This window comes from Rhinatrema bivittatum, chromosome 3 (genome assembly GCF_901001135.1).
Source record: "Rhinatrema bivittatum chromosome 3, aRhiBiv1.1, whole genome shotgun sequence".
In the NCBI taxonomy this organism is placed as follows: Eukaryota; Metazoa; Chordata; class Amphibia; order Gymnophiona; family Rhinatrematidae; genus Rhinatrema; species Rhinatrema bivittatum.
In genome coordinates, this window is record NC_042617.1 from 593,396,648 (window position 1) to 593,419,794 (window position 23,147).

At 45.1% G+C, this 23,147-nt stretch overlaps 1 protein-coding gene across 3 annotated transcripts in view; it reads left to right on the top strand.

Moving 5' to 3' along the window:
- ARID1B (AT-rich interaction domain 1B) overlaps positions 1–23,147 on the top strand; it is a 1,291,555-nt gene that overhangs the window by 1,268,174 nt on the left and 234 nt on the right. For all 3 annotated transcript variants that reach the window (XM_029596714.1, XM_029596717.1, XM_029596715.1), the window contains 2 exons: positions 18,917–19,047; positions 20,314–23,147. The exon at positions 20,314–23,147 is cut by the window's right edge and continues 234 nt beyond it. In XM_029596714.1, the coding sequence (XP_029452574.1) occupies positions 18,917–19,047; positions 20,314–22,032 (1,850 nt within the window). In that variant the 3' untranslated portion in view covers positions 22,033–23,147. The remainder of the gene's footprint in view (positions 1–18,916; positions 19,048–20,313) is intronic.

The following is a 23,147-nucleotide window of genomic DNA, read 5'->3' on the forward strand; positions in this document are numbered from 1 at the left end:
CGCTGATATCGGGAATTGTTCGCTGAGTGAGGGTAAGGAAGATTTACCTGGCCCCTCTCCAGAATTTGTACCACGCTATCCCCGATAGAACGAACGCCCCCAGATAATCCAGCAGAGAGAAGGCCGCAAATTCAAACCCCTGATTCGGAGGTGGTCGGTGTGGGCCAAAGTCTACCTGAACAGGGAAATATACCATCCATGGATTTGCTTAGTCCTTCAATAACACCATCGGAATCTGAGGGTAATGTCAGGAAACCTAAAATAGGGGGGAACTCTGAGGTAAAATATGTTTTTCCACAATTGAAAAGAGCCGACTTGATTAAACCAACAGCTATTTCTCTTGATTCAATATGGGACGCTATCCAGACTTTAAATGACAATATTTATAATCAGATGTCGCCAGTATATACATACATGGAGAAAATGGATACAAGACTTATGGGAGTTGAAAAAGAAATGAAATTGGATAAGGAGAATATTGCCAAATTAAAGGTTGAAATAGAGAGTAATAAATTAGTACAGAATGCAATAATAAAGAAAATCAAACTCTGACTAATAAATTAGAGAATATAGAAAATATTTTGAGAGGGAAAAATTTACGATTTATCAATTTCCCAAAAAGCCAATTGATATCACCTAAAGAGATGTGGAAAAAATACATGCCAGATATTCTTAAGGTACCAGAATAGGCCTTCCCAGTAACATCTAGGATATACTATATACCAATTAGTAAATCTAGCATAGAAGAAGGGGGAAAAGTGGATAAAGATATAATTTCTGCTGTTCCGTTACAATTAAATTTAACTGAGTTTTTAGAAACATCCCAGAAAGATCAAATTATACCTGCTACTTTGGTAGTATCTTTTCTAATGGAAGCAGACAAAGAATGGTCATTAAAAATGTTCTTTAGACATAGATCTGAGCTGTTTTTGGGTTATAAGGTAAATGTATTTCCTGATCTCTCTAAGACTACTCAAAAGAGAAGAAAGCATTTTCTAAATTTAAGATCAAGAGTTCTGGGAATTGGTGCAATGTTCTTGTTGAAATTTCCCTGTAAGTGTTTAGTTAAGTATCAAGGATTATCCTATGTATTTTTCCACCCAAATCAGCTTACAGCCTTTTTGGTTGGGAAAAATCCAATACCTGGAAGTTCCTCTCCTATTGATTAGGGAATTGAATGACATAAAGGTTTGTTAGTGATGATATATATCAACAGTGTATAGTTTCTATTTTCCTTTAAAAAAAAATTTTTGTTTAGGCAAAGAATTTCCTGAGGTATAAAAACTTAGATCTCTGATTGTGGACTTTGATTGATGATACAATAATGTATGCTACTATAGTTAAATTCCTTAGATATTGTCTATTTTGTATCTTGTTTCAAACAAGAAGTGTTTTCTTGATTATAATGTGTTTAAACTTAATAAAAATATTAAATAAATAAATAAATAAATAAATAAATAAAATTACCTCCTGCATTGGAGTCAATAAGAGCGAGAGTCTGAAATTCAAGGCCCCCGCAGAGTAGAGACACTGGTAGGAATAATGGAGGAGTAGGAGAGGTAAGGCCCAGGAGAAGTCCTCCTGCAGATCCTAGGCCCATCAGTTTCCCGGACAAATGAGACAGGTTTAGACTGCGTGGCCCGTTTGGCCACAATACATGCATAACCCCATGCATTTGCGAAAACGTCTCTCCTTGGAAGTTAAATGGCTTTGGCCTAGTTGCATAGGCTCTTCTAAGGGCGCAGACGGTAAACTGGAGGCAATAGGCTTAGGTTTAGGATGGTTAACCCCCAGCGTAGACTTTCGTGGACTCTTAGCCTCTTGAGTTCGGTCGCGAAAGCGGTGGTCAATTCTCCCAGCTAGATCCATCAGGGACTCAAGGGTATCAGGAAAATCACGAGCCACTAATTCATCTTTTAAGCGAGAGTTGAGACCCTCCATAAATATGGCACGTAGACATCCAGTGTCCCAATGCAGTTTGGATGCTAAGGTCTTGAATTCGATTGCAAAGTCTGTAAGTGGCTTGTTACCTTGCTGGAGATTGAGCAAAGCAGATCCAGCGACAGTCTGGCAAGCCGGGTCATCAAAGACAGACTTGAGTTTTACAAATCCTGGTAGGTCATTCAGGATAAGATCTTCACGTTCCCATAACGGTGAAGCCCAAGCCAAGGCTCATCCTGCTAGAAACGATAGGATGTAGGTGGTCTTGGAAGCTTCAATGGGAAAGAGGGTAGGCTGTAATGAAAAATGCATGCTGCATTGATTAACAAACCCTCTACACATTTTGGCTTCACCCGTAAAGCAGTTAGGGTACAGTGGTCTTGATGGTTACCAACGGAGACAGCAATTCTTTAACAGGAGTTGCTGAAGAATTCAGTTGAGCATGTAACTGATAGAAGGCAGTAGCTCGGCTCTCTAAAGACTTTTGTTGTTCCATGATCCGCAGGGCTAGGCCAGCAATGGCCTGCAGGGCCACGAGCTGAGCCGAGTCCATGGAGTTAGCAATCTGTTGTGTTGTGGCATTATGTGGACCCTTAGTCACAGTGGAGAGCAAACACTTGTAGGTGGAAAGCTTTATTGTACTACTGTAGATAGATGGGCAGGAAGGAAAGGCACTGGTCCGCAAGGTGCCAATACGTTCACAGTCTCAGATGTAGAAGTCTCACCCAGATATTCAAGATAGCTAGAAACCCGTAGTGCGGGCAAGGCAGAGCCTGGTGGGTGGAGTTGGAGCACTGGATCGTAGAGGTACTCACAGGAGCGTAGTGCAGCGTCTTCCTGGAAATGATGGTGGTGGGACCGAAGATCCGTGGTGCAGGATACACAGACTGGTAGGCCCTTGAGGAGCGAGTACCCGATAGTCTAGAACAGTGGTTCTCAACCGGTGTGTCGCGACACACCAGTGTGTCGCCAAGCTCCGGCAGGTGTGTCGCGGCTCCCGGTGTTCCACTGCCCCGCTTGTGCTTCCCTTCTCCCTAGGGGCGGGGCCGAAGAATGAAGAGACGCTGCGCGCCAACGCCAGCGGGGCCGAAGAACGAAGAGACGCTGCGTGCCAACGCCAGCGGGGCCGAAGAACGAAAAGACCTGCGCGCCGACGTCAGCGGGGCCGAAGAACGAAGAGACGCTGTGCGCCGCCGGCAGCTGAAGAGCAGAGAGACCTGCGCGTCACCAGCGGCGGGGCCGAAGAACGAAGAGACGCTGCGCGCCGCCGGCAGCTGAAGAGCAAAGAGATCTGTGCGTCACCAGCGGCGGGGCCGAAGAACGAAGAGACGCTGCGCGCCGCCGGCAGCTGAAGAGCAGAGAGACCTGTGCGTCACCAGCGGCGGGGCCGAAGAACAAAGAGATGCTGCGCGCCGCTGCCGGTGGCTGAAGAGCGCAGAGACCTGCACGTTGCCGGCGGCGGGGCCGAAGAACGAAGAGACACTGTGCGCCGCTGCCGGCGGCTGAAGAGAGGAGAGACCCTGCACACTGCGGGAGGCGGCTGGAGAGACGTTGCGTACTGCAGGAGGTCAGGCCAGAGGTGGCTGAGAAGTGGAGGCCAAACAATGAGAAGAGGCTCCATGTGAGCTTGTGTGCTTGTGGTAGAATGGGTGCCTGGGTGCATGAGTGAGAGCTTGTGTGCGTGTGTGGTAGAATGGGTGCCTGGGTGCATGAGTGAGAGCTTGTGTGCCTGGATGCATGAGTGAGAGCTTGTGTGCGTGTGTGTGTGGTAGAATGGGTGCATGAGTGAGAGCTTGTGTGTGTGTGTGGTAGAATGGGTGCCTGGGTGCATGAGTGAGAGCTTGTGTGTGTGTGGTAGAATGGGTGCCTGGGTGCATGAGTGAGAGCTTGTGTGCTTGTGTGTGTGGTAGAATGGGTGCCTGGGTGCATGAGTGAGAGCTTGTGTGCGTGCGTGTGTGTGGTAGAATGGGTGCCTGGGTGCATGAGTGAGAGCTTGTGTGCGTGTGTGTGTGTGGTAGAATGGGTGCCTGGGAGCATGAGTGAGAGCTTGTGTGTGTGCATGTGTGTGGTAGAATGGGTGCCTGGGTGCATGAGTGAGAGCTTGTGTGCGTGTGTGTGTGTGTGTGTGGTAGAATGGGTGCCTGGGAGCATGAGTGAGAGCTTGTGTGCGTGTGTGTGTGTGTGGTAGAATGGGTGCCTGGGTGCATGAGTGAGAGCTTGTGTGCGTGTGTGTGGTAGAATGGGTGCCTGGGTGCATGAGTGAGAGCTTGTGTGCGTGCGTGTGTGTGGTAGAATGGGTGCCTGTGTGCATGAGTGAGAGCTTGTGTGCGTGTGTGTGTGTGGTAGAATGGGTGCCTGGGAGCATGAGTGAGAGCTTGTGTGTGTGCATGTGTGTGGTAGAATGGGTGCCTGGGTGCATGAGTGAGAGCTTGTGTGCGTGTGTGTGTGTGTGGTAGAATGGGTGCCTGGGAGCATGAGTGAGAGCTTGTGTGCGTGTGCGTGTGTGTGTGTGTGTGGTAGAATGGGTGCCTGGGTACATGAGTGAGAGCTTGTGTGCGTGTGTGGTAGAATGGGTGCCTGGGTGCATGAGTGAGAGCTTGTGTGCGTGCGTGTGTGTGTGTGGTAGAATGGGTACCTGGGTGCATGAGTAAGAGCTTGTGTGCGTGTGTGTGTGTGGTAGAATGGGTGCCTGGGTGCATGAGTGAGAGCTTGTGTGTGTGTGTGGTAGAATGGGTGCCTGGGTGCATCAGTAAGAGCTTGTGTGTGTGTGTGTGTGTGTGTGTGTGTGTTAGAATGGGTGCCTGGGTGCATGAGTGAGAGCTTGTGTGCCTGTTGTAGAATGGGTGCATGAGTGAGAGCTTGTGTGCCTGTGGTAGAATGGGTGCCTGTGTGCGTGAGTGGGAGCTTTGTGTGTGTGTGTTAGAATGCATGCCTGGGTGCGTGAGTGGCAGCTTTATGTATGTGTGTGTTGGAATGCATGCCTGGGTGCGTGAGTGGCAGCTTTGTGTGTGTGTGTATGTTAGAATGGGTGCCTGATTGCATGAGTGAGAGCTTGTGTGCCTGTGGTAGAATGGGTGCCTGAGTGGTGAGTGGCAGCTTTGAGTGTGTGTGTGTTGGAATGCATGCCTGGGTGCGTGAGTGGCAGCTTTGTGTATGTGTGTGTTAGAATGCATGCCTGGTTGCATGAGTGGCAGTGTGTGTGTGTGTATGTGGTAGAATGGGTGCTTGGGTGCATGAGTGAGAGCTTGTGTGTGTGGTACAATGGGTGCATAAGTGGCAGTGTGTGTGGTTGTAAGTGACAGAGTATGTGTGTGCTTGTATGTAAGTGACAGCATGTGTGTGATTGAGAGAGACTGGTCAGGGAGGTGACTGGTGTCTGTGTGAGGAAGAGATACTAGTTAGCGAGGTGACTGGTCTGTGTGAGACAGGTTGTGACTGGTTGTGGGCCTTAAGGAAGAGGACTGTGAGGACATAGTTTCAGCAGCCACTGCTGCTTCTGGTGAGTGCTATTGGTCTGCAAGGGAAAGGAGTAGGAGAGTTGCTGGAGAGGGTAAGTAAAGGCAGCTTTTTAAGTTTATTTTTCTTGATTGATTGCCATTTTAATTATTGGGTGTTATGTGATGTGTCTGCTGTTTTGAAATATTTTGATATTTAGACAATTTTTAATAATTTTTATGAGTTTTTAATTGTTGGATGTTATTCCGTTCATCAGCTGTTTTGTAACATTTATTAGTATAGTTTTACAATTATTTCTAAGTGGGTATCTATAGCAGCTTGGCTTGCTCTGTTTTCCCAATAGGAGGTGTATTAGTGTTTAGGGCCTGGTTAATTACTGTCTTTTCATAAGGAGGGGTATTGTGCTTGCCAGTAAAGAGAGTTTGCTTTGCTTTTACTGAGATGTCATCAGATCCAGAATATCTTTTTTTTGTATGGTGAGTGGTATTGGTAATGCCCTAGTTCTGTTCTGCACCCATTTTTGGGGGTCGACGTGGTTCCTGAGGATGCAGAATGTATATTTACATTTTGTCCCGTGATGGTCACATGTTCAGTGTGTCACGCATGTGAGAACCATCTGTCAGGTGTGTCCCGGCCGAAAAAAGGTTGAGAACCACTGGTCTAGAAGATCCTGAAATAAATAGAAAGAGAGAGAGAGACCCCTGAGGAGCGGTTGTCTAGTTAGTAGAAACCCTGACGGGTGGTTGGAAGCGAGAGACTCCCAAGGAGCAGGTGCCTAGAGCTTCGTAAGGAGCAAGATTCCCGGAGGGTAGCGAGGCATCTAAGCAAGCAGCTTAGAGTGGTCAGAGTAGCTTAAACCGAAGTCCTTGCTAACTCAATGATGGTAGCGTAGTGGAGGCTTTAAATACCCGGAGGTATCGACGTCATGCGGTGGGGATGCCCCCGAGATTCCCGCCATGATGTGTATTTGAGCGTAGGCTGTGCGCGCACGTGCCCTAGGAGACCACGGGAAGGAGCATGGCGTAATGGGACGCCCATGCTGAGTTGGAGATGCTGAGGGTTTCGGCACTCAGCACTGGAGGCAGCCATCTTGCCCAAGGAGGAGGAAAAGGGGAAGAAAAGAGGTAAGGCAGAGCAATTGCAGCCGTCTGTGACCGGATGCAACAGTACCCCCCTTCAAAGGGCCCCCTCCAAGACCTCTTCCAGGTGGTCTGGGTTTTCGTGGGTGTGCAAGGTGGATTGGCCCCGTGGTATCAGGAGATGAAGTTGCAATGGCACAGTTCCTGCTACAGTCCATGCTACAAAATGAACCTGTGATCCAGCAGGTTGCAGTGGAGCCCATCCTGCCACGGCTGAAGGAGACTCAACACGGCTGAACCCATGACTCAGCAGCGGCCACCAGCGGAGCCCATCCCATTGATGTTTGAAGACTAGACCTGGCAGGCTGCTGCAGAGCCCATATCTCTGCAGCATGGCCCAGCAACATTGGAAAAAGGCACATAAGAGAGCAGGAGACCCTGAGCCTGTATGAGTAAGTGTATGTGTGTGTGAGGGAGCAGGCCACTGAGTGTTAGAGAGTGCTTGAGTATGTGGGTGTGAGGGGAGAGAGCCACTTAGTGTGAGTTTGTGTGCAGAGAGCCACTGAATGTGAAAGAGTGCATGAGTATGTATGTGTGTGAGAGAAAGAACCACTGAATGTGAGAGTGCCTGTGAGGGTGTCTGTGTGTAAGAGAGAGAGAGAGCCACTAAGTATGAGAGCATGCCTTTGTACCTATGTGTGTGAAGAAAGAGTCACTGATTATGAGAGAGTGCCTGTGTGTGTTTATGTGTTAGAGTGTGTGTATGGGAAAGAGAAAGAGGATAAGTTTGTGCGCTCTCTCCCCTCCACCCCCTAACTAATCCAGGACAATCTCAGGGTTACTGGAAATCTAAAGTTCCTAGGTATGGAGAGCAGAGGATTTTTTTTATCCCTATTAGTTTTAATTGTTGGATGTTATTTGATATGTCTGCTGTTTTTAAATATTTTATTGATGTAATATTTGTAGTGCAACTCTTTCCTGTGTAGAGTGGTAGATGTTTGAGTCCTGGGAGTCAGTGTTCTTTTGATATGGCAGACTTGTCTCTTGGGTTAAACTGTATTTTTGGCAGGCTGTGATAGATTTTATTGGACTGTGTAAGTATTATCTCAAAATATTGTACATGAGCAATTGAGACAATATAGGACCCATCTTTAGATGCAATGTCTCTGATCTGATATCTGAAGAAGAGACCTACATAGTTTTAAAAGCTTTTGTACAATATTTTTAGGTACAGGTATTTATTTTGCAGATATTTTAAGGTAGTCTGGCTTGTTCTGTTTACCTAATAGGTGGTGTATTGGTATTTTAGGGCCTGATGTAATATTTTCAGTTTAAAAAAAAAAAAAAGAAAAAATAAACAGGTTTGAAAAGTAATATCATGCACCCAAAGTTTATAGATTACTAAAATAAACTGGTATCAGAATTTAAAAAAAGAAAAAAGAAACAGGTGTGAAAAGTAATATCATGCACCCAAAGTTTATAGATTACTAAAATAAACTGGTATCAGAATTTAAAAAAAGAAAAAATAAACAGGTGTGAAAAGTAATATCATGCATCCAAAGTTTATAGATTACTAAAATAAACTGGTATCAGAATTTAAAAAAAGAAAAAAGAAACAGGTGTGAAAAGTAATATCATGCACCCAAAGTTTATAGATTACTAAAAGAAACTGGTATCAGAATTAAAAAAAAAAAAAAAGAAAAAATAAACAGGTGTGAAAAGTAATATCATGCATCCAAAGTTTATAGATTACTAAAAGAAACTGGTATCAGAATTAAAAAAAAAAAAAAAAGAAAAAATAAACAGGTGTGAAAAGTAATATCATGCATCCAAAGTTTATAGATTACTAAAAGAAACTGGTATCAAATTTTTTTTAAATTGCACAACCTTCTTACCCTGCCTCTTGCCACACCATAGGCTGCAAGCACTAATTAACAGTTTTGCACCAGTTCTCAATTGTATATTTATTTATTTACTGTTTTTCTTGACCGACCATCATCAGAGATATCATGCCGGTTTACATGTAACAGGGGATAACGAAGTAGGAAAAGAGCAGTTACAAAAAACAGGGTCATGAATAACTGGGAGGTGCAAGAGGAGATGCACGGAAAAGGAGAGCAACAGGCATGACGAAGAAGGCAAACTTAACTACACAGTAGCAAATTTAAATATACAATAGCAAGCATAATTACATGATATGTGTCCCAATCTTAGGTTGGGACGTAAATGCGCAGGAGGGAGGGGGTATGTAGAACGTATAGGAAAGCTAGGTAGACCAAGGTGTCATAGTGGATAACACATTGAAATCATCGGTTCAGTGTGCTGCGGCAGTCAAAAAAGCAAACAGAATGTTGGGAATTATTAGAAAGGGAATGGTGAATAAAACGGAAAATGTCATAATGCCTCTGTATCGCTCCATGGTGAGACCGCACCTTGAATACTGTGTACAATTCTGGTCGCCGCATCTCAAAAAAGATATAGTTGCGATGGAGAAGATACAGAGAAGGGCTACCAAAATGATAAGGGGAATGGAGCAGCTCCCCTATGAGGAAAGACTAAAGAGGTTAGGACTTTTCAGCTTGGAGAAGAGACGACTGAGGGGGAATATGATAGAGGTGTTTAAAATCATGAGAGGTCTAGAACGGGTAGATGTGAATCGGTTATTTACTCTTTCGGATAGTAGAAAGACTAGGGGGCACTCCATGAAGTTAGCATGGGGCACATTTAAAACTAATCAGAGAAAGTTCTTCTTCACTCAACGCACAATTAAATTCTGGAATTTGTTGCCAGAGGATGTGGTTAGTGCAGTTAGTATAGCTGTGTTTAAAAAAGGATTGGATAAGTTCTTGGAGGAGGAGTCCATTACCTGCTATTAATTAAGTTGACTTAGAAAATAGCCACTGCTATTACTAGCAACGGTAACATGGAATAGACTTACTTTTTGGGTACTTGCCAGTTTCTTATAGCCTGGATTGGCCACTGTTGAAAACAGGATGCTGGGCTTGATGGACCCTCAGGCAGGCACACACTAAAGGCAAACCCCCTCTCTTTCTTTTGCCAGCAACCTCGGAGCCTCTCTCATTCCTCTGCTGCCACTGTCACTGCTGCCGCATGGCTATTGGGGAGGCGCTGATTGCTGCTATTGGCACTGAAGCCCATTCTGCTGCCTCCTCTGTGCAGGACCCGTGGGTTTCCACTTCCTCCATGTTGATCTCGTACATTGTGAAATCAGCATAGAGAAAGTGCTACTCTTGCACATTACCAAAGATTACATGTGCCAATCAGTAAAAAGTAATTTATTTCTTTTTTTTTACCTTTGCTGTCTGATCTTAGTTTTCTAATCCGTTGGTCACAGGCTTTTTTGTTCCACCTCCCCTTTCTTATTTTTTTGCCAATTCCTTTCATATTGTCTTTTTTTCTATTTCTTTTCTCTCCATCTATCTTCTTCCCTCAAACATTCAGTCAGGTTCTCATTCTCACATACTTTCTCTCTCTCACACACTCACAGGCTCTCTCTCACACCCACATGTTGTCTTGCTCAAGCACAGGCTCTCACTGTCACATGCTCTCTCTCATACAATCATTCATACACGGTCTCTCTCTTGCACATGCTGTCTGACTCTCACACACCCAGGCTCTCTCTCACTCCCACATGCTGTCTTGCTCAAGCACAGACTCTCACTGTCACATGCTCTCTCTCATACAATCATTCATACACACAGGCTCTCACTGTCACATGCTGTCTCTCTCACACACACACACACACACAGGCTCTCTCACATGCTGTCTCTGCAAACATTCAGGTCCTCACTCCCACACACAATCTCTCAACTCACCTCATACACACACAATCTCTCAACTCAGCTCACAGAAGCACACAATCGCTCAACTCACCTCATTCACGCACACAATCTCTCAACTCAGCTCACAGACGCACACAATCGCTCAACTCACCTCACACACGCACACAATCGCTCAACTCACCTCACACACGCACTCTACGGGCCCTCAGCCGCTCTCTTACTTCTGGGCCTCCTCTTCACCGGTCGCTGCAGTATGGGCTCTGCAGCGGCCCTGATCTTCTTGGGCGATTGCGGCGACGACCCTGCTACCGGGCCTCCTCCTCTTCTCTCCCCGCTGCAACAACGCTGACGCTCCTCCCCCTTTCTGCCCGTGCGGCTCCGGCAACATTTTTCTTCCGGGGCCGCATGGGCAGGAAGGAGGAGGAGCACCTGCACGTCTCGACGTGACCTTTTTCTTCTTCGGGCCGTGGTGAGGTGAGCTCCACCACGGCCTTGCCGATCTTCCTGCTGTGTGTCCGCGGCACACAGCACAGCGATTCTTTACTGCTCAGCCGCCAGTGGGATGAGCTCCACCGGCGGCTGCATTGGCTCCCACTTGCCGGTGTGTCACATGCACCGGGCTTGCGCGATACACCGGCACACCTCAGGCGACACACCAAAGTGTCGCGACACACACTTTGGAAAGCTCTGCCCTACCCGGTGCTGTAGATGACATCATAGATGACGTGTATAGGCTAAAACATGTCATAAAAGTGAGAGAACTGGTAGATTACTGTTAATTAGTGTGCCATATCCTGATACCGATTGTAGCTCTTTGCGAAGCAAGAGGCAGGGGAACAAAGTTTGTGCACATAAAACATTTATGATAAAAGTTTATTTTAGTAATTCTATGAACTTTGGATGTATGACATTACTTTTCACACCTTTTTGTTCTTTCAATTTCATTCAAGTTGTGTACTTACTATTTTTTTTTAGTTTGTTCTAACAAATTTGCAGTGTTGCCTTTTTATAGGTAGAGTTGTTACTGTTTGAGTGCCAGCAGTTAGTACAGTTTTGGTATGGAAGGTTTACTCTATTGTAATTGTTTATTCATGGATTTCTGAAGGCTATGGGGTAAGATGCACGTGCATGTCCATGAGTTCGCGGTTCCCAGCACGCACATGGATGTGCAAACTTTATAACATGTGCACGCATGTTATAAAATCGGGTGGCCGCGTGCACATTTGTGCCACAATTTACAATCCGCGCGCACAAGGGGGGTGAACTTTTGCAAATTACGTGCGGTGACGCAATCAGGCCTTCCTCTGTTCCCTCCCAGTCCGCTCCAATTAATGAGCGGACTGGGAGGGAACTTCCCTACCTAAACTCTCTCCCTCTTCCCCTCTCCTCCCAACTCCTAAACCCTACCTATCTACCCTTTTTTTTTTTCGTTTTTCAACTTACTTCAGGGCTGAAGCTGAAGTAAGTTGCGTGCGCCGGCCGCTGGCCGGCATGCAAATTATTGGGACAGCGTACAATGGCACTGTCCTGGCCCACCCCCCACCCTGCCCCTCCCCGCCCAGACTCCGCCCACACGGCCCGCCCCTTTGAAGAGGCCTGGCACTTGTGCACATACCGGGGTTTACATGCGTGGCCAGGCCCATTTGAAAATTCGCACAGCACGCACAAGGCCCGGCCATGCACGTAAGTCCCGGGTTTTATCCGCACAGGCCTTTTAATATTTCCAGCCTTAAGGGCCAGATTTTAGTAGCTATGCGCGGGCGTAGATTTGTGCGCGCAACCCAGCGCGCACAAATCTACGCCCAATTTTATAACATGTGTGCGCAGCCGCGCGTATGTTATAAAATCCGGGGTCGGCGCGCGCAAGGGGGTGCACACTTGTACAGCTTGCGCACGCCGAGCCCTAGGGGAGCCCCGATGGCTTTCCCCATTCCCTCCAAGGCTGCTCCGAAATCAGAGCGGCCTCGAAGGGAACTTTCTTTCCGCCCCCCGCACCTTCCCCTATCTAACCCATCCCCTGCCCTACCTAAATACCCCCCCATCTAAATCCCCCCTACCTTTGTTTTCTTATTTACGCCTGCCTCTGGGCAGGCGTAGGTTGCACGCGCCCGCCGAGTGCCTACGCAATATCCGCCAGCACGGCTGCTGTGCCGGAGGCCTCTGTCCCGCCCCCGCCCTGCCCACTCCCCGCCCCTTTTTTCAAGCCCTGGGACATACGTGCGTCCCGGGGCTTGTGCGCGTCGCCGGGCCTATGCAAAATAGGCTCGGCACACACAAGAGCGGGCTTAAAAGGGTTTCGCGCATAACCCTTTTAAAATCCACCCCTAAGCCTATACCCTGCGCATGTTACAAAATGCCTGTTACCTTATTATTATTATTATTTTATTATTTTTTAATTTTTCTATACCCAAGTTCCTGTACGAACACAAATCACACCGGTTTACATAATCACAACAAAATTCGCTTAGGAGCGTTACATAGAACAAGGAAGGCATAAAAATATGAAAGGATGGGTTCCAAGTATCTTGTTTGTTTGGGAGAGGGGATAGAGGGAGCAAAACTGATGAACATTTGGCAGGGGGGAGAGGGCCTGAGGCGGCGAAACTGAATCCCCTACTATAAATGTCACCGCACACCTCTGGTAGCAAGAAAGCTGTGAGTTGGACTGCAAGATGACTGAGGAGGAAAAGGGATGGTGACGCCAGCAGAAAAATTAAAGGGTGGATTTTCAAAGGCCCACGTGCAGAAAAAGCAGGGTTCATGCGCACGGCTGGGCCTTGCGCACACCGCGCGCAGTTTAAAACTGGCCCAGCCACGTATGTAATCCTTGCTATGCACACACGTATGTAATCCTCGCTATGCACACAAGTGCCAGCCTGGGGAAAAGGGGCAGGCCAGGATCTGGACGGGGCGGGACGGAGGCCAGCGGACTGGTTTGGAGCTGGGGGAGGCCCGATTGCATCACTGGCGCACACGTTATAAAATTGGTGCGTCCATGTGAGCGCGCTTGCTCCTTTTAAAATCGATCCCTAAATGAATTCTTTACTGAGAGTGGAGAGTGACCCGGACTGACCATTATCAGAGAGAGAATATTGGGCTTAATGGACCTTGTTTGAACCAGCATGGCAGCACTTAGGGTATCAGGGAGATGACCTATGCTGGACATATTCTTTGAGGGTGATGATTCACAGATGCTGAAGCAAGTCATAGTGATCCAGGAAAATGTAGTAACAAAATATGCTCAGACTTCTGAAAGAATTACAAAATCAAATTGCAGACTTATTACTAGTAATCTCTAACTTCTAATTCAATCCACTACAGTACCTGAGGACAGAAGGATAGCCAACATAACACCCGTTTAAAAAAAAAAAAAAAGGCTCCAGGGATGATCTGGGAAACTACAGATTAGTGAAATTGACATTGGTACTGGGCAAAATGGTAAAAACTATTCTGATGAACAAAACTACTGGCCATATGGATAGACATTGATTAATTTTTATTTATTTTATTTAGAAACTTTTATATACCGGCATTAGTGGGTACATCATACCGGTTCACATAATAACTTAAAGCTTGGAAAATACATTTCAACAAGGAGAATGTAACTGGGCGGGGGGGTAAAATAAATAGGCAGTAGGAAGGATAGATAAAACAAGAAAGTCATAACCAGAGAATACAATTTATAATTTACAATGGTAGTCTCCTTAATATAAGGAGAGGGCAGTCCCCTGGAGGGGGGGGACTACGGGGAGATGGAAGAGTTATTCTGGGTAAGCATGGTTGAACAGAAGTGTTTTTAGTTTCTTTTTGAATTTAATTGCACACGGTTCAATGCGCATGTGGTCAGGTAGAGAGTTCCATAGAGCCGGACCGGCAATAGAGATAGCACGGTCGCGGGTAGAGGAGAGATGAGCCATTTTCAGGGATTGGACATGTAGGGTGCCTTTGTTGGTAGATCTGGTGGCTCGGGTGGACTGGGGGGCAGTGAAAGGGAGGTCGAGCCAGTTGGAATTGTGGGAGTGGATGGACGTGTATTATGGTCAAGGTTTTGTAATGTATACGGAACAGGATGGGGAGCCAATGTAAGTCCTTGAGGATGGGGGTAATATGGTCATGTTTGCGTGCGTTGGTAATGAGTCTTGCTGTAGCATTTTGCAGTAGTTGAAGGGGTTTTATCGAAGACAGTGGGAGCCCTAAGAGGAGAGCATTACAGTAATCTAGTTTGGAGGTGAGAGTGGCTTGAATCACTGTACGGAGGTCATGGGTGTAGAGCAGGGGTCTGAGTTTCTTTAGTACATTGAGTTTGAAGAAGCCAGTTTTTAGGATGGAATTGATGTGAGGTTTCATACTAAGATTGGGATCAAGAAGTACTCCGAGGTCCCTAACAGAAGGTTGGGCTGTGAGGAGGTTGAGTTTAGGATCGTTAGGCAGGAGGTCGGGGGGATGCGAGGAGATGTGGAGGAGTTCCGTTTTGTTCGTGTTGAGTGCAAGCTGAAGGTTGGTGAGGAGTGTGTTGATAGCTGCAAGGCACTTTTCCCAGTGCTCCAGGGCGTCAGATATAGAGTTGTGAATGGGAATGATGATCTGTACATCATCAGCATAGAGATAGAATTTGAGTTTAAGGTCGGAGAGGAGATGGCAGAGAGGGATGAGGTAAATATTGAAGAGGGTAGATGAAAGTGATGAGCCTTGTGGGACTCCTTGTTGTAGGGGGTATGAGGCAGATAGGTTGTTTCCGATTTTAACAGAGAACTTTCTGTTAGAGAGGTAGGATTTGAACCAGGCTAGAGCTATTCCTGAGATGCCGATGCTTTCTAGCCGTGTCAGGAGGTGGTGGTGGCTGATGGTGTCAAAGGCCGCTGAGATATCGAGAAGGGCGAGGAGGTAACTGTGACCTTGTCCCAGTCCTCTGAGAAGATAGTCAGTAAGGGAGAGCAGTAAGGATTCGGTATTAAAATGTTTCCTGAATCCAAATTGGGAAACATGGAGGATATCATGGTTTTCTAGGTAGTCCATGAGTTGTGAATTGACCACCTTTTCCATAAGTTTGGAGATAAAAGGAAGGTTGGAAATGGGGCGGAAGTTGGAAGGGTCTTTTGGGTCTAGGGAGGGTTTCTTGAGGAGGGGTTTGACAACAGCGTGTTTGAGGGAATCTGGGACTATCCCATGGGTGATGGAGCAGTTGATAATATCTGCTAGGGTGCTGGATATGCTGTTGGGGATGGCTATAAGGGCTTTGGTGGGGATGGTGTCGCTGGGTGAGAGGCTGGCTTAAGTTTTCGCAGGAGGCCTGTAATTTCTTTAGAGGAGGTGAGGTCAATTGTGGCCATTGAAGGTTGGGATGGGGAGGGGATTGAAAGTGGGTTAGTGGGGGGAGGGGGGTTGGTGGGGGAAAATCTGGAGAGCAGGTTGGCGATTTTGCTTTGGAAGTAGTTGGCGAGTTCTTCACATTTAGCCGTAGCCTCGGAATCTGGAATGGTAGGAGGGATCGGTGTGGTAAGGCTAGCGACATAGGAGAAAAGAACTTTGGGGTTGAAGTTATAGTCGTGGATTTTTTTACCATAGAAGTCTCGCTTATGTTTAAGGGTAGACAGTCTATATGAGTGTAGGGCTGTTTTGTAGCTGGAGGAAAGTTGCGGGGTTGGGTCCTTGCGCCATTTTCTCTCTTTTTGTCTGAGATTGCATTTTAGGGTTTTTAGCTCTTGGGTGTACCATGGCTTAGAGGGTTTCGCTGCGGTATTTAAGATACGTTCTGTGATTGGGCATAGTTTGTTGGCAATGTCTTCTGTGAGGCTATGCCAGGATGTTAAGGCTGTGTCTGGGTCTGAGCAGATAAGTCTTGGTAGGGAAGAGGCTAGTGCGTCTGTTAATTTGTCGCTGGGGCAGGTTTTTCTGGATATGATGGTGGTGTGAGCAGGATGGTTAGTTGGGAGGGGTTTCTTCATGGCGAGTCGGCTTTCAATGAGGTAGTGGTCGGACCAGGGCACCGGGGTGCAGGTGGATGAGTTGGTGGTCTGGAAGCTAGAGTTAATAAACATTAGGTCCAACGTATGACCAGCTTTATGAGTTGGAGATGCTATAATTTGTCGGAAGCCTATGGCAAGGAGCGATTGAATGAAAGTTTCGCATGATGCAGTGGGGGGGAGTGAGTCAACGTGGAGATTAAAATCTCCAAGGATGATGGAAGGTGTATCTGTTTTTATCCATTCTATAAAAAATTCAATTAGGGGGGAGGGGTTGGACTCAAGGACGGTAGGGGGGGCATATACTATACATATTTGCAGGGTAGCTGCATTAAAGAGACCTATTTCAAGTTTAGGCGGGGCTGCTATGCTGATGGGTTTAAGGTTAAGTTGTTTCTTGGCTGCTAGGAGGAGTCCTCCTCCTCTTTTTTTAGGTCGGTGGATGGGGAAGATGTCATAGAGGGAGGATGGGAGTTGGTTTATGAGGACAGTATCTGATTCTTTGAGCCATGTTTCGGTGACTGCACAAATGTCTGGAGTGCAGTCTGCAAGTATGTCATTGAGGATTAGTGTCTTTTTCGATAAGGATTGTGCATTCATAAGTATAATGGAGAGTGTGGTGAGACCGAGGAACTGAGTCAGGGGTGAGGTGAGGATGGGGATAAGGGATTTGCGGCGAGGGGATGGATGGCGGGGAAGGAGGGGGGGGGGGAGGTAGTCTGGAGTGAGGGCGATGGATGCGAGGGATTGGGTAAGCAGCCATGTTAATGCCTTAGTAGTCAGGTAGGAATAGGTAGGCGTAGTTGGCACCTTAGTGGTGAAGTGGGAGGGGAGGTGCAGGGGGATGAGGAGGGTGATCTGGTAGTAGAGTAGGTCAGCAAGTTTCAGCAGTCTGGATATCAGCGGGTTACAGTTAGAGACAAAAGGGTACAAAATATTAAATAGGGGTGAGGCACAGAGTATAAAACACTTTAAGGTTGCTCACCGCATGGCGAGAGTCCGTATTGAGCGGTAGCGGAGGAGGAGATAGTGAGTAAGGGGTCCCGTTGTACGTAGTTCAGTTAATTAGCAGAGGGAAGCTTGCATTACAAATATGTTAGAATTTGTAGAAATGGGTTAATAAACCTGGAGAAAAGTAAGTCAGTTGATATAGTGTTCGTGGATTTTCAAAAGCTGTTTGACAAAGTCAGTCACGATAGGCTCATCAGGAAATGAGATTCATAGGATAGGAAACAGAGAGTAGGACCAAATGATTATTTCCCTCAATGGAGAAAGGTAAACAGAGTGCCCCAGGGATCTGTACTGGGATCCGTGGCTTTAAATATATTTATAAATAGCCCAGAAAAGTTAGGTTATCAAATTTGCAGATGACAGAAAATTATTCAAGGAAGTGAAATTACAAAGCGATTGTGAGTAATTGCAAAATCCTTGGGGATTGGATGTTTAAATGTCAAATGAAAATTAATGTGCACAAATGCAAAGCACTGCGTATAGAGAAGAATAATGCAAACTATAGTTACACAGGGCAGGGTTACATATTAGGCATCATGATCCAGGAAAAGGATCTTTCAGTCGTGGTGGACAGTACTCCGAAATCCTTGGGGCAGTGTGCAGCCGTGGTTAAAAAAACAAATAGAGTGTAAAGTATTATAAGGAAAGGAATGGAAAATAAAATGGATCAAAATGCCTCTGTAACAGTCCATGGTGCGAGTATTGTGCGCACTTCTGGTCGCCCCCATCTCAAAAAAGATATAGTAGAATTAGAAAATGTGCAAAGAAGGACCACCAGAATGATAGAGGGGATGGAACAGCTCCCTATGAAAAAAGGCTGAGCAGGAAAGAACTCTGCAGCCTGGAGAAGAAAGAGCTGCAAGGAGTTGTGATGGAGGCCTACAAAATCAGGAATGGGATGGACGGGTAAATGGGGAACCCTTTCCAGTAGTATTAAGACTAGGGGACACTCCATGAAGCTCATAGCTAGCACTTTTAAAACAAATCGGAGAAAGTATGTTTTCATTTGGCACACAAACTATGTAATTTAGTGCCAGAGGACGTGGTGAAAGCAGGAAGTGGGTTTAAAAAGGATTTGGACAAGTTCCTGGAGAAAGAGTCCATAACCCACTATGAGCAATGTAGACTTAGGGAGGCCACTGCTTATCTTGGTTATGAGCAAAAAGGATTAAACCTATTCTTTGGGATCCTACTAGGTGCTTGTGACCTGGATTGGCCATTGTTGGAGCAGAATTCTGGGCTTAATGGACCTTTGGTCTGTCCAGAATGTCATTTCTTATGTCGTTAGGTTTTACACGGCGAGGGATGCGATCCTTATCTTAAGGATCCGTTGAAAAATGTAGACACAAAGCCTTGGGGAAAAAAAGAAATAAAATATCATAAATGTACTTCCTGCTTGCTGATAGACTCACTGTGGAGAGAGTTCATTGTTTTGTTTTTTAAAAAACAAAAATACAATTTTTTACACTGACCTGCAAAACAATTCATCCCGTCTTGTGCATTTTGGTGGAACTTTGACACAACCAGCATTCCAACTTTACCCCTGCCAAAACGTCCTACAAGATATCATTTGAAAGTTGATTATTCCATAGCTGCAGGGAAGATGACATTTACACTTAATGTTGGGTTTTTTCTCCCCCCATTCTTTTCCCCCATTTTCCAGTGACGCCTGAGGCCTGGCGAGTGATGATGTCTCTAAAATCTGGTCTTTTAGCTGGAAGCACTTGGGCTCTGGACACTATTAATATTCTTCTTTACGATGACAGCACTGTTGCTACTTTCAACCTCTCTCAGGTAGGAACACATCACAGCATATAGAAAGATTAAAGTTCATTCATTCTAACTGGGGATTTGATCCTAGAACATTTGGTTGTGCAGAAGTTTTAAATGAAACTGTTTAAATACATTATTGTAGAAATAATTATCCCCTCTCATGTTGGTTAAGTGAGGATTTTCTGCTTCTATGTCCAGGGCTTTGAAATTCATTCACCTGGGGCGAGTGGACTTTCTTGGCTGGTAAGGTAGTGGAATAGGAGAGAGAAGGATGAGAATGAGAGGGCTGCAGCATTAAGAGCTGGTAGTAGGAGGACTGGGTGGGGTAGGGGAGAGAGGAGGAGGAGAGTAAGAAGTCTGGAGGGAGGGGAATACTGGAGAAGCAGAGCAGATGGGCTGAGAAATGGAGGAGAGTGAGAGCTGCACCAGTGTGGGTTTGGGGATATGCAGTCATTCTATACTCCTAACACCCACTTTCTCTGTCAAAATAATTATTGTGGGGGAATGGAGGAGAAGAACATGGAATACGTATTTAACTCACCCTTAAAGAGTACTGGAAAACTTTTTGAATTGTTGTACATGCCTATACCCAAACACTACTTCAGTGCTATCAATTTGGTCTTTTCCTGTGGTTAACACAGAAAAGGGAAAATAGAAACAAATTCTATTTAAAAATGTGCTTGGAGGATTTTATCTGTTATATGTGACCTTGACTTAGTGTTAGATCAGTTTTCTTTTTGTTCAACTCTTAATTTGGGTGACTGAATAATTATCATTAGAAAGTGCCCTTTATTATAATGACTAACAACAAATTATTAGTCATTCTTTATTGTGTGATGTGTCAGTATTGCAGCGGCGGTATTAAAATTAGGTGAAGGGGGAGGAGTGTGGGCGGGGTTTGGGCGGAGTTATCTCCTGGCAGCCCTGTGGGTGATGATTTACATATTATCGCCGGCAGCACCGCAGGAAATAACTGCACCTTTTCCCGTGGCGCTATGGGGGCGATAGTGTGCGGTGTGGCCGCACCATGGCGGGTGAAACCGCACCACCACAATGTGGCCGGCAGCCCACTATCGTCCCCCCGCCCCCTTTTTTTTTCACAACACATCATTCTGCTATAAATATTGAAGAATGATGAATCTAGGGTTATGTTTCCATGTTTTCTTATTGCAAATGTGATCATATTGTCGTATTGCTGTCCTTAGTTGAAATATTCATTTCAAGCAGTTTAAAATGAATCAATGCTATGATAATGCTGATTTTCTTTTTTTTTTTTTCTTTTGATAGTTATCTGGATTTCTTGAACTGTTAGTAGAATATTTTAGAAAATGTCTCATAGACATTTTTGGAATACTGAAGGAATATGAAGTAGGAGATCCGGGTCAGAAAGCACTTGATCAAAATACAGAGAAGAATGATGACAGCTCATCTTTGGCAGAGGAGGAAGAAACTATTGATTATGAAGAGGAAGATGACGAAGAGGAAGACGATGAATATGAAAATGAGCAGACCAATGAAGGGGAAAAGAGTTCAGATTTTGACACTCCTGATGCCAACGTAGATCCTATTGAGAGGCCAAAACAAGCCAGTAAGTTTGATAAACTGCCAATCAAGATTGTCAAGAAGAATAACCTGTTTGTTGTAGATCGATCTGACAAGTTGGGGCGTGTCCAAGAATTCAACAGTGGACTTCTCCACTGGCAGCTTGGTGGGGGTGATACAACCGAGCACATTCAAACTCACTTTGAAAGCAAGATAGAGATCCCTTTTTGTAGGAGAGTACTACCCTCCTTGAATTCCTTAAGCAAAAAGAAGAGAGAATGGGATGGAAATGGACCCGTTGAACTGGAGGAGCTTCCAGAAAAAAGTATAATAGCAACCATTGACGATGTTCTCTCAGCTCGGCCTGGAGCACTGCCTGAAGACTCTAACAACTCTTGTTCACAGACAGAGAGCAGCAAATTTCCCTTCAGAATCCATCAAGCCAAAAATCAAAGGAATATTAAACTGCTGGAGGATGAACCAACAAACAGAGATGAAATTCCTCTATGCACCGTAGCCCATTGGCAGGACTCACTAGCCAAGCGTTGCATTTGTGTGTCAAATATCGTTCGTAGCTTGTCTTTTGTGCCTGGCAATGATGCTGAGATGTCCAAGCATCCTGGCCTGGTGCTGATTCTGGGAAAGTTGATTCTTCTTCATCATGAGCATCCAGAAAGAAAGCGAGCAGCACAGACATATGAAAAGGAGGAAGAAGAGGACAAAGGGGTGGCCTGCAGCAAGAATGAGTGGTGGTGGGACTGCCTCGACGTCTTGAGGGAGAATTCTTTGGTCACATTAGCCAACATTTCTGGGCAGCTAGACTTGTCTGCTTACACAGAAAGCATTTGTTTGCCAATTTTGGATGGCTTGCTACATTGGGTGGTATGCCCATCTGCAGAGGCACAGGATCCTTTCCCAACTGTGGGGCTCAATTCAGTCCTGTCACCTCAGAGACTGGTGCTGGAGACCTTATGTAAACTTAGTATCCAGGACAATAATGTGGACCTTATCTTGGCTACTCCCCCATTCAGTCGTCAGGAGAAACTCTATGCTACTTTAGTTAGGTACGTTGGGGACCGTAAAAATCCAGTCTGCCGAGAAATGTCTATGGCACTCTTATCAAATCTTGCCCAAGGGGACACATTAGTGGCAAGGGCCATTGCTGTACAGAAAGGAAGCATTGGAAATCTGATAAGCTTCCTAGAAGATGGCGTAACTATGGCCCAATACCAGCAAAGCCAGCATAACCTCATGCACGTGCAACCTCCACCTCTGGAGCCTCCTAGCGTAGACATGATGTGCAGGGCAGCCAAAGCTTTGCTAGCCATGGCCAAGGTAGAAGAAAACCATTCAGAGTTTCTTTTACATGAAGGCCGCTTACTGGATATCTCAATATCTGCTGTCCTGAACTCTTTGGTTGCCAGTGTCATCTGCGATGTACTCTTTCAAATTGGCCAGTTATGACATAAGTGTGAAGCCAAGCATGTGTGAGTGGAGATTAGAGGGTCACATATAACTGGCTGTGTTTTGTTCTTGTTTATCTAAGATCAGAAGAAGAAGGAAATCAAAATAATCTTTGCTCCTCTACCCCATTCACTATTTACCAATTGGGAATATTAAAAAAGTATAAATTGAAATATTTACTGAAATTAATGCTGTCTGTGTATGAGTACATTCATTTTTGGGGGATTTTATTTTTTACCAAAGGTGTTGTCTACTACATTCAAAGGTCATTCTCTTTTTCCATAGATTTTCCTTTGCAATATTAATTTCCCATGTCTTTTTGGTCTGTTATTTGGGGAATCAAACTAGTTAGTGACTTAAAAAAAAGGTTGCAGCAAACATTAATAGAAAAAGATCATCATTTTGAAAAGAAAAGGTGAAAATTAATACCAGTTCTTGTATCTTAGTTTGTTTTCTTCATTCATTTTTCTTTTCTGAGAAACCTGTAACTCATCACCCAAAGCTTTGTGCAATACACCTTCTAGTGATGTAATTGTAAGGGGATCAAGGAGGTATATTTATAGTAAAATATGAAAGGATATTGATTTCTTCACAGGGAATGGCTACAGCAGTCTAGGAGCAAAAAACAAAACCACACAAAGCAGATTAAAATACCCGACAATAATATAAATTGCTTCCTTACCGTTACTGTCATATCCACATCTGTTGGTACACCTTCCGCAATGACAGTTCTTCACAAATTGTTGAATTCTTTTTTAAATATTTTTTTCTACCGCCTATGGGCCGTGATGTATATAGAAGTTGTACATTAAACATGCCCTCATTGTTACTTTTCTTTTTTCTTTGTTTTTTAAAGTACAGAATTTAGATTTTTTTCATGATGTGGTAACTACAGAGTGATGGTAGTCTTTAATATTATTTTTCTTTTTTTATTATTATTATTATTATTATTATTATTATATTTTTTATTTGGGCCATATCTCCAAGCGAGGGTAATGTACAAGTTTCTGTATGTATAAAGTCATGCTCTATTTCGGGAGAGCAGTTGATCACAATTTGCTTCATAATCAAGGTGTGGAAATGGTTGCATACCGGTTAGGCAAGGTTTAGCATAA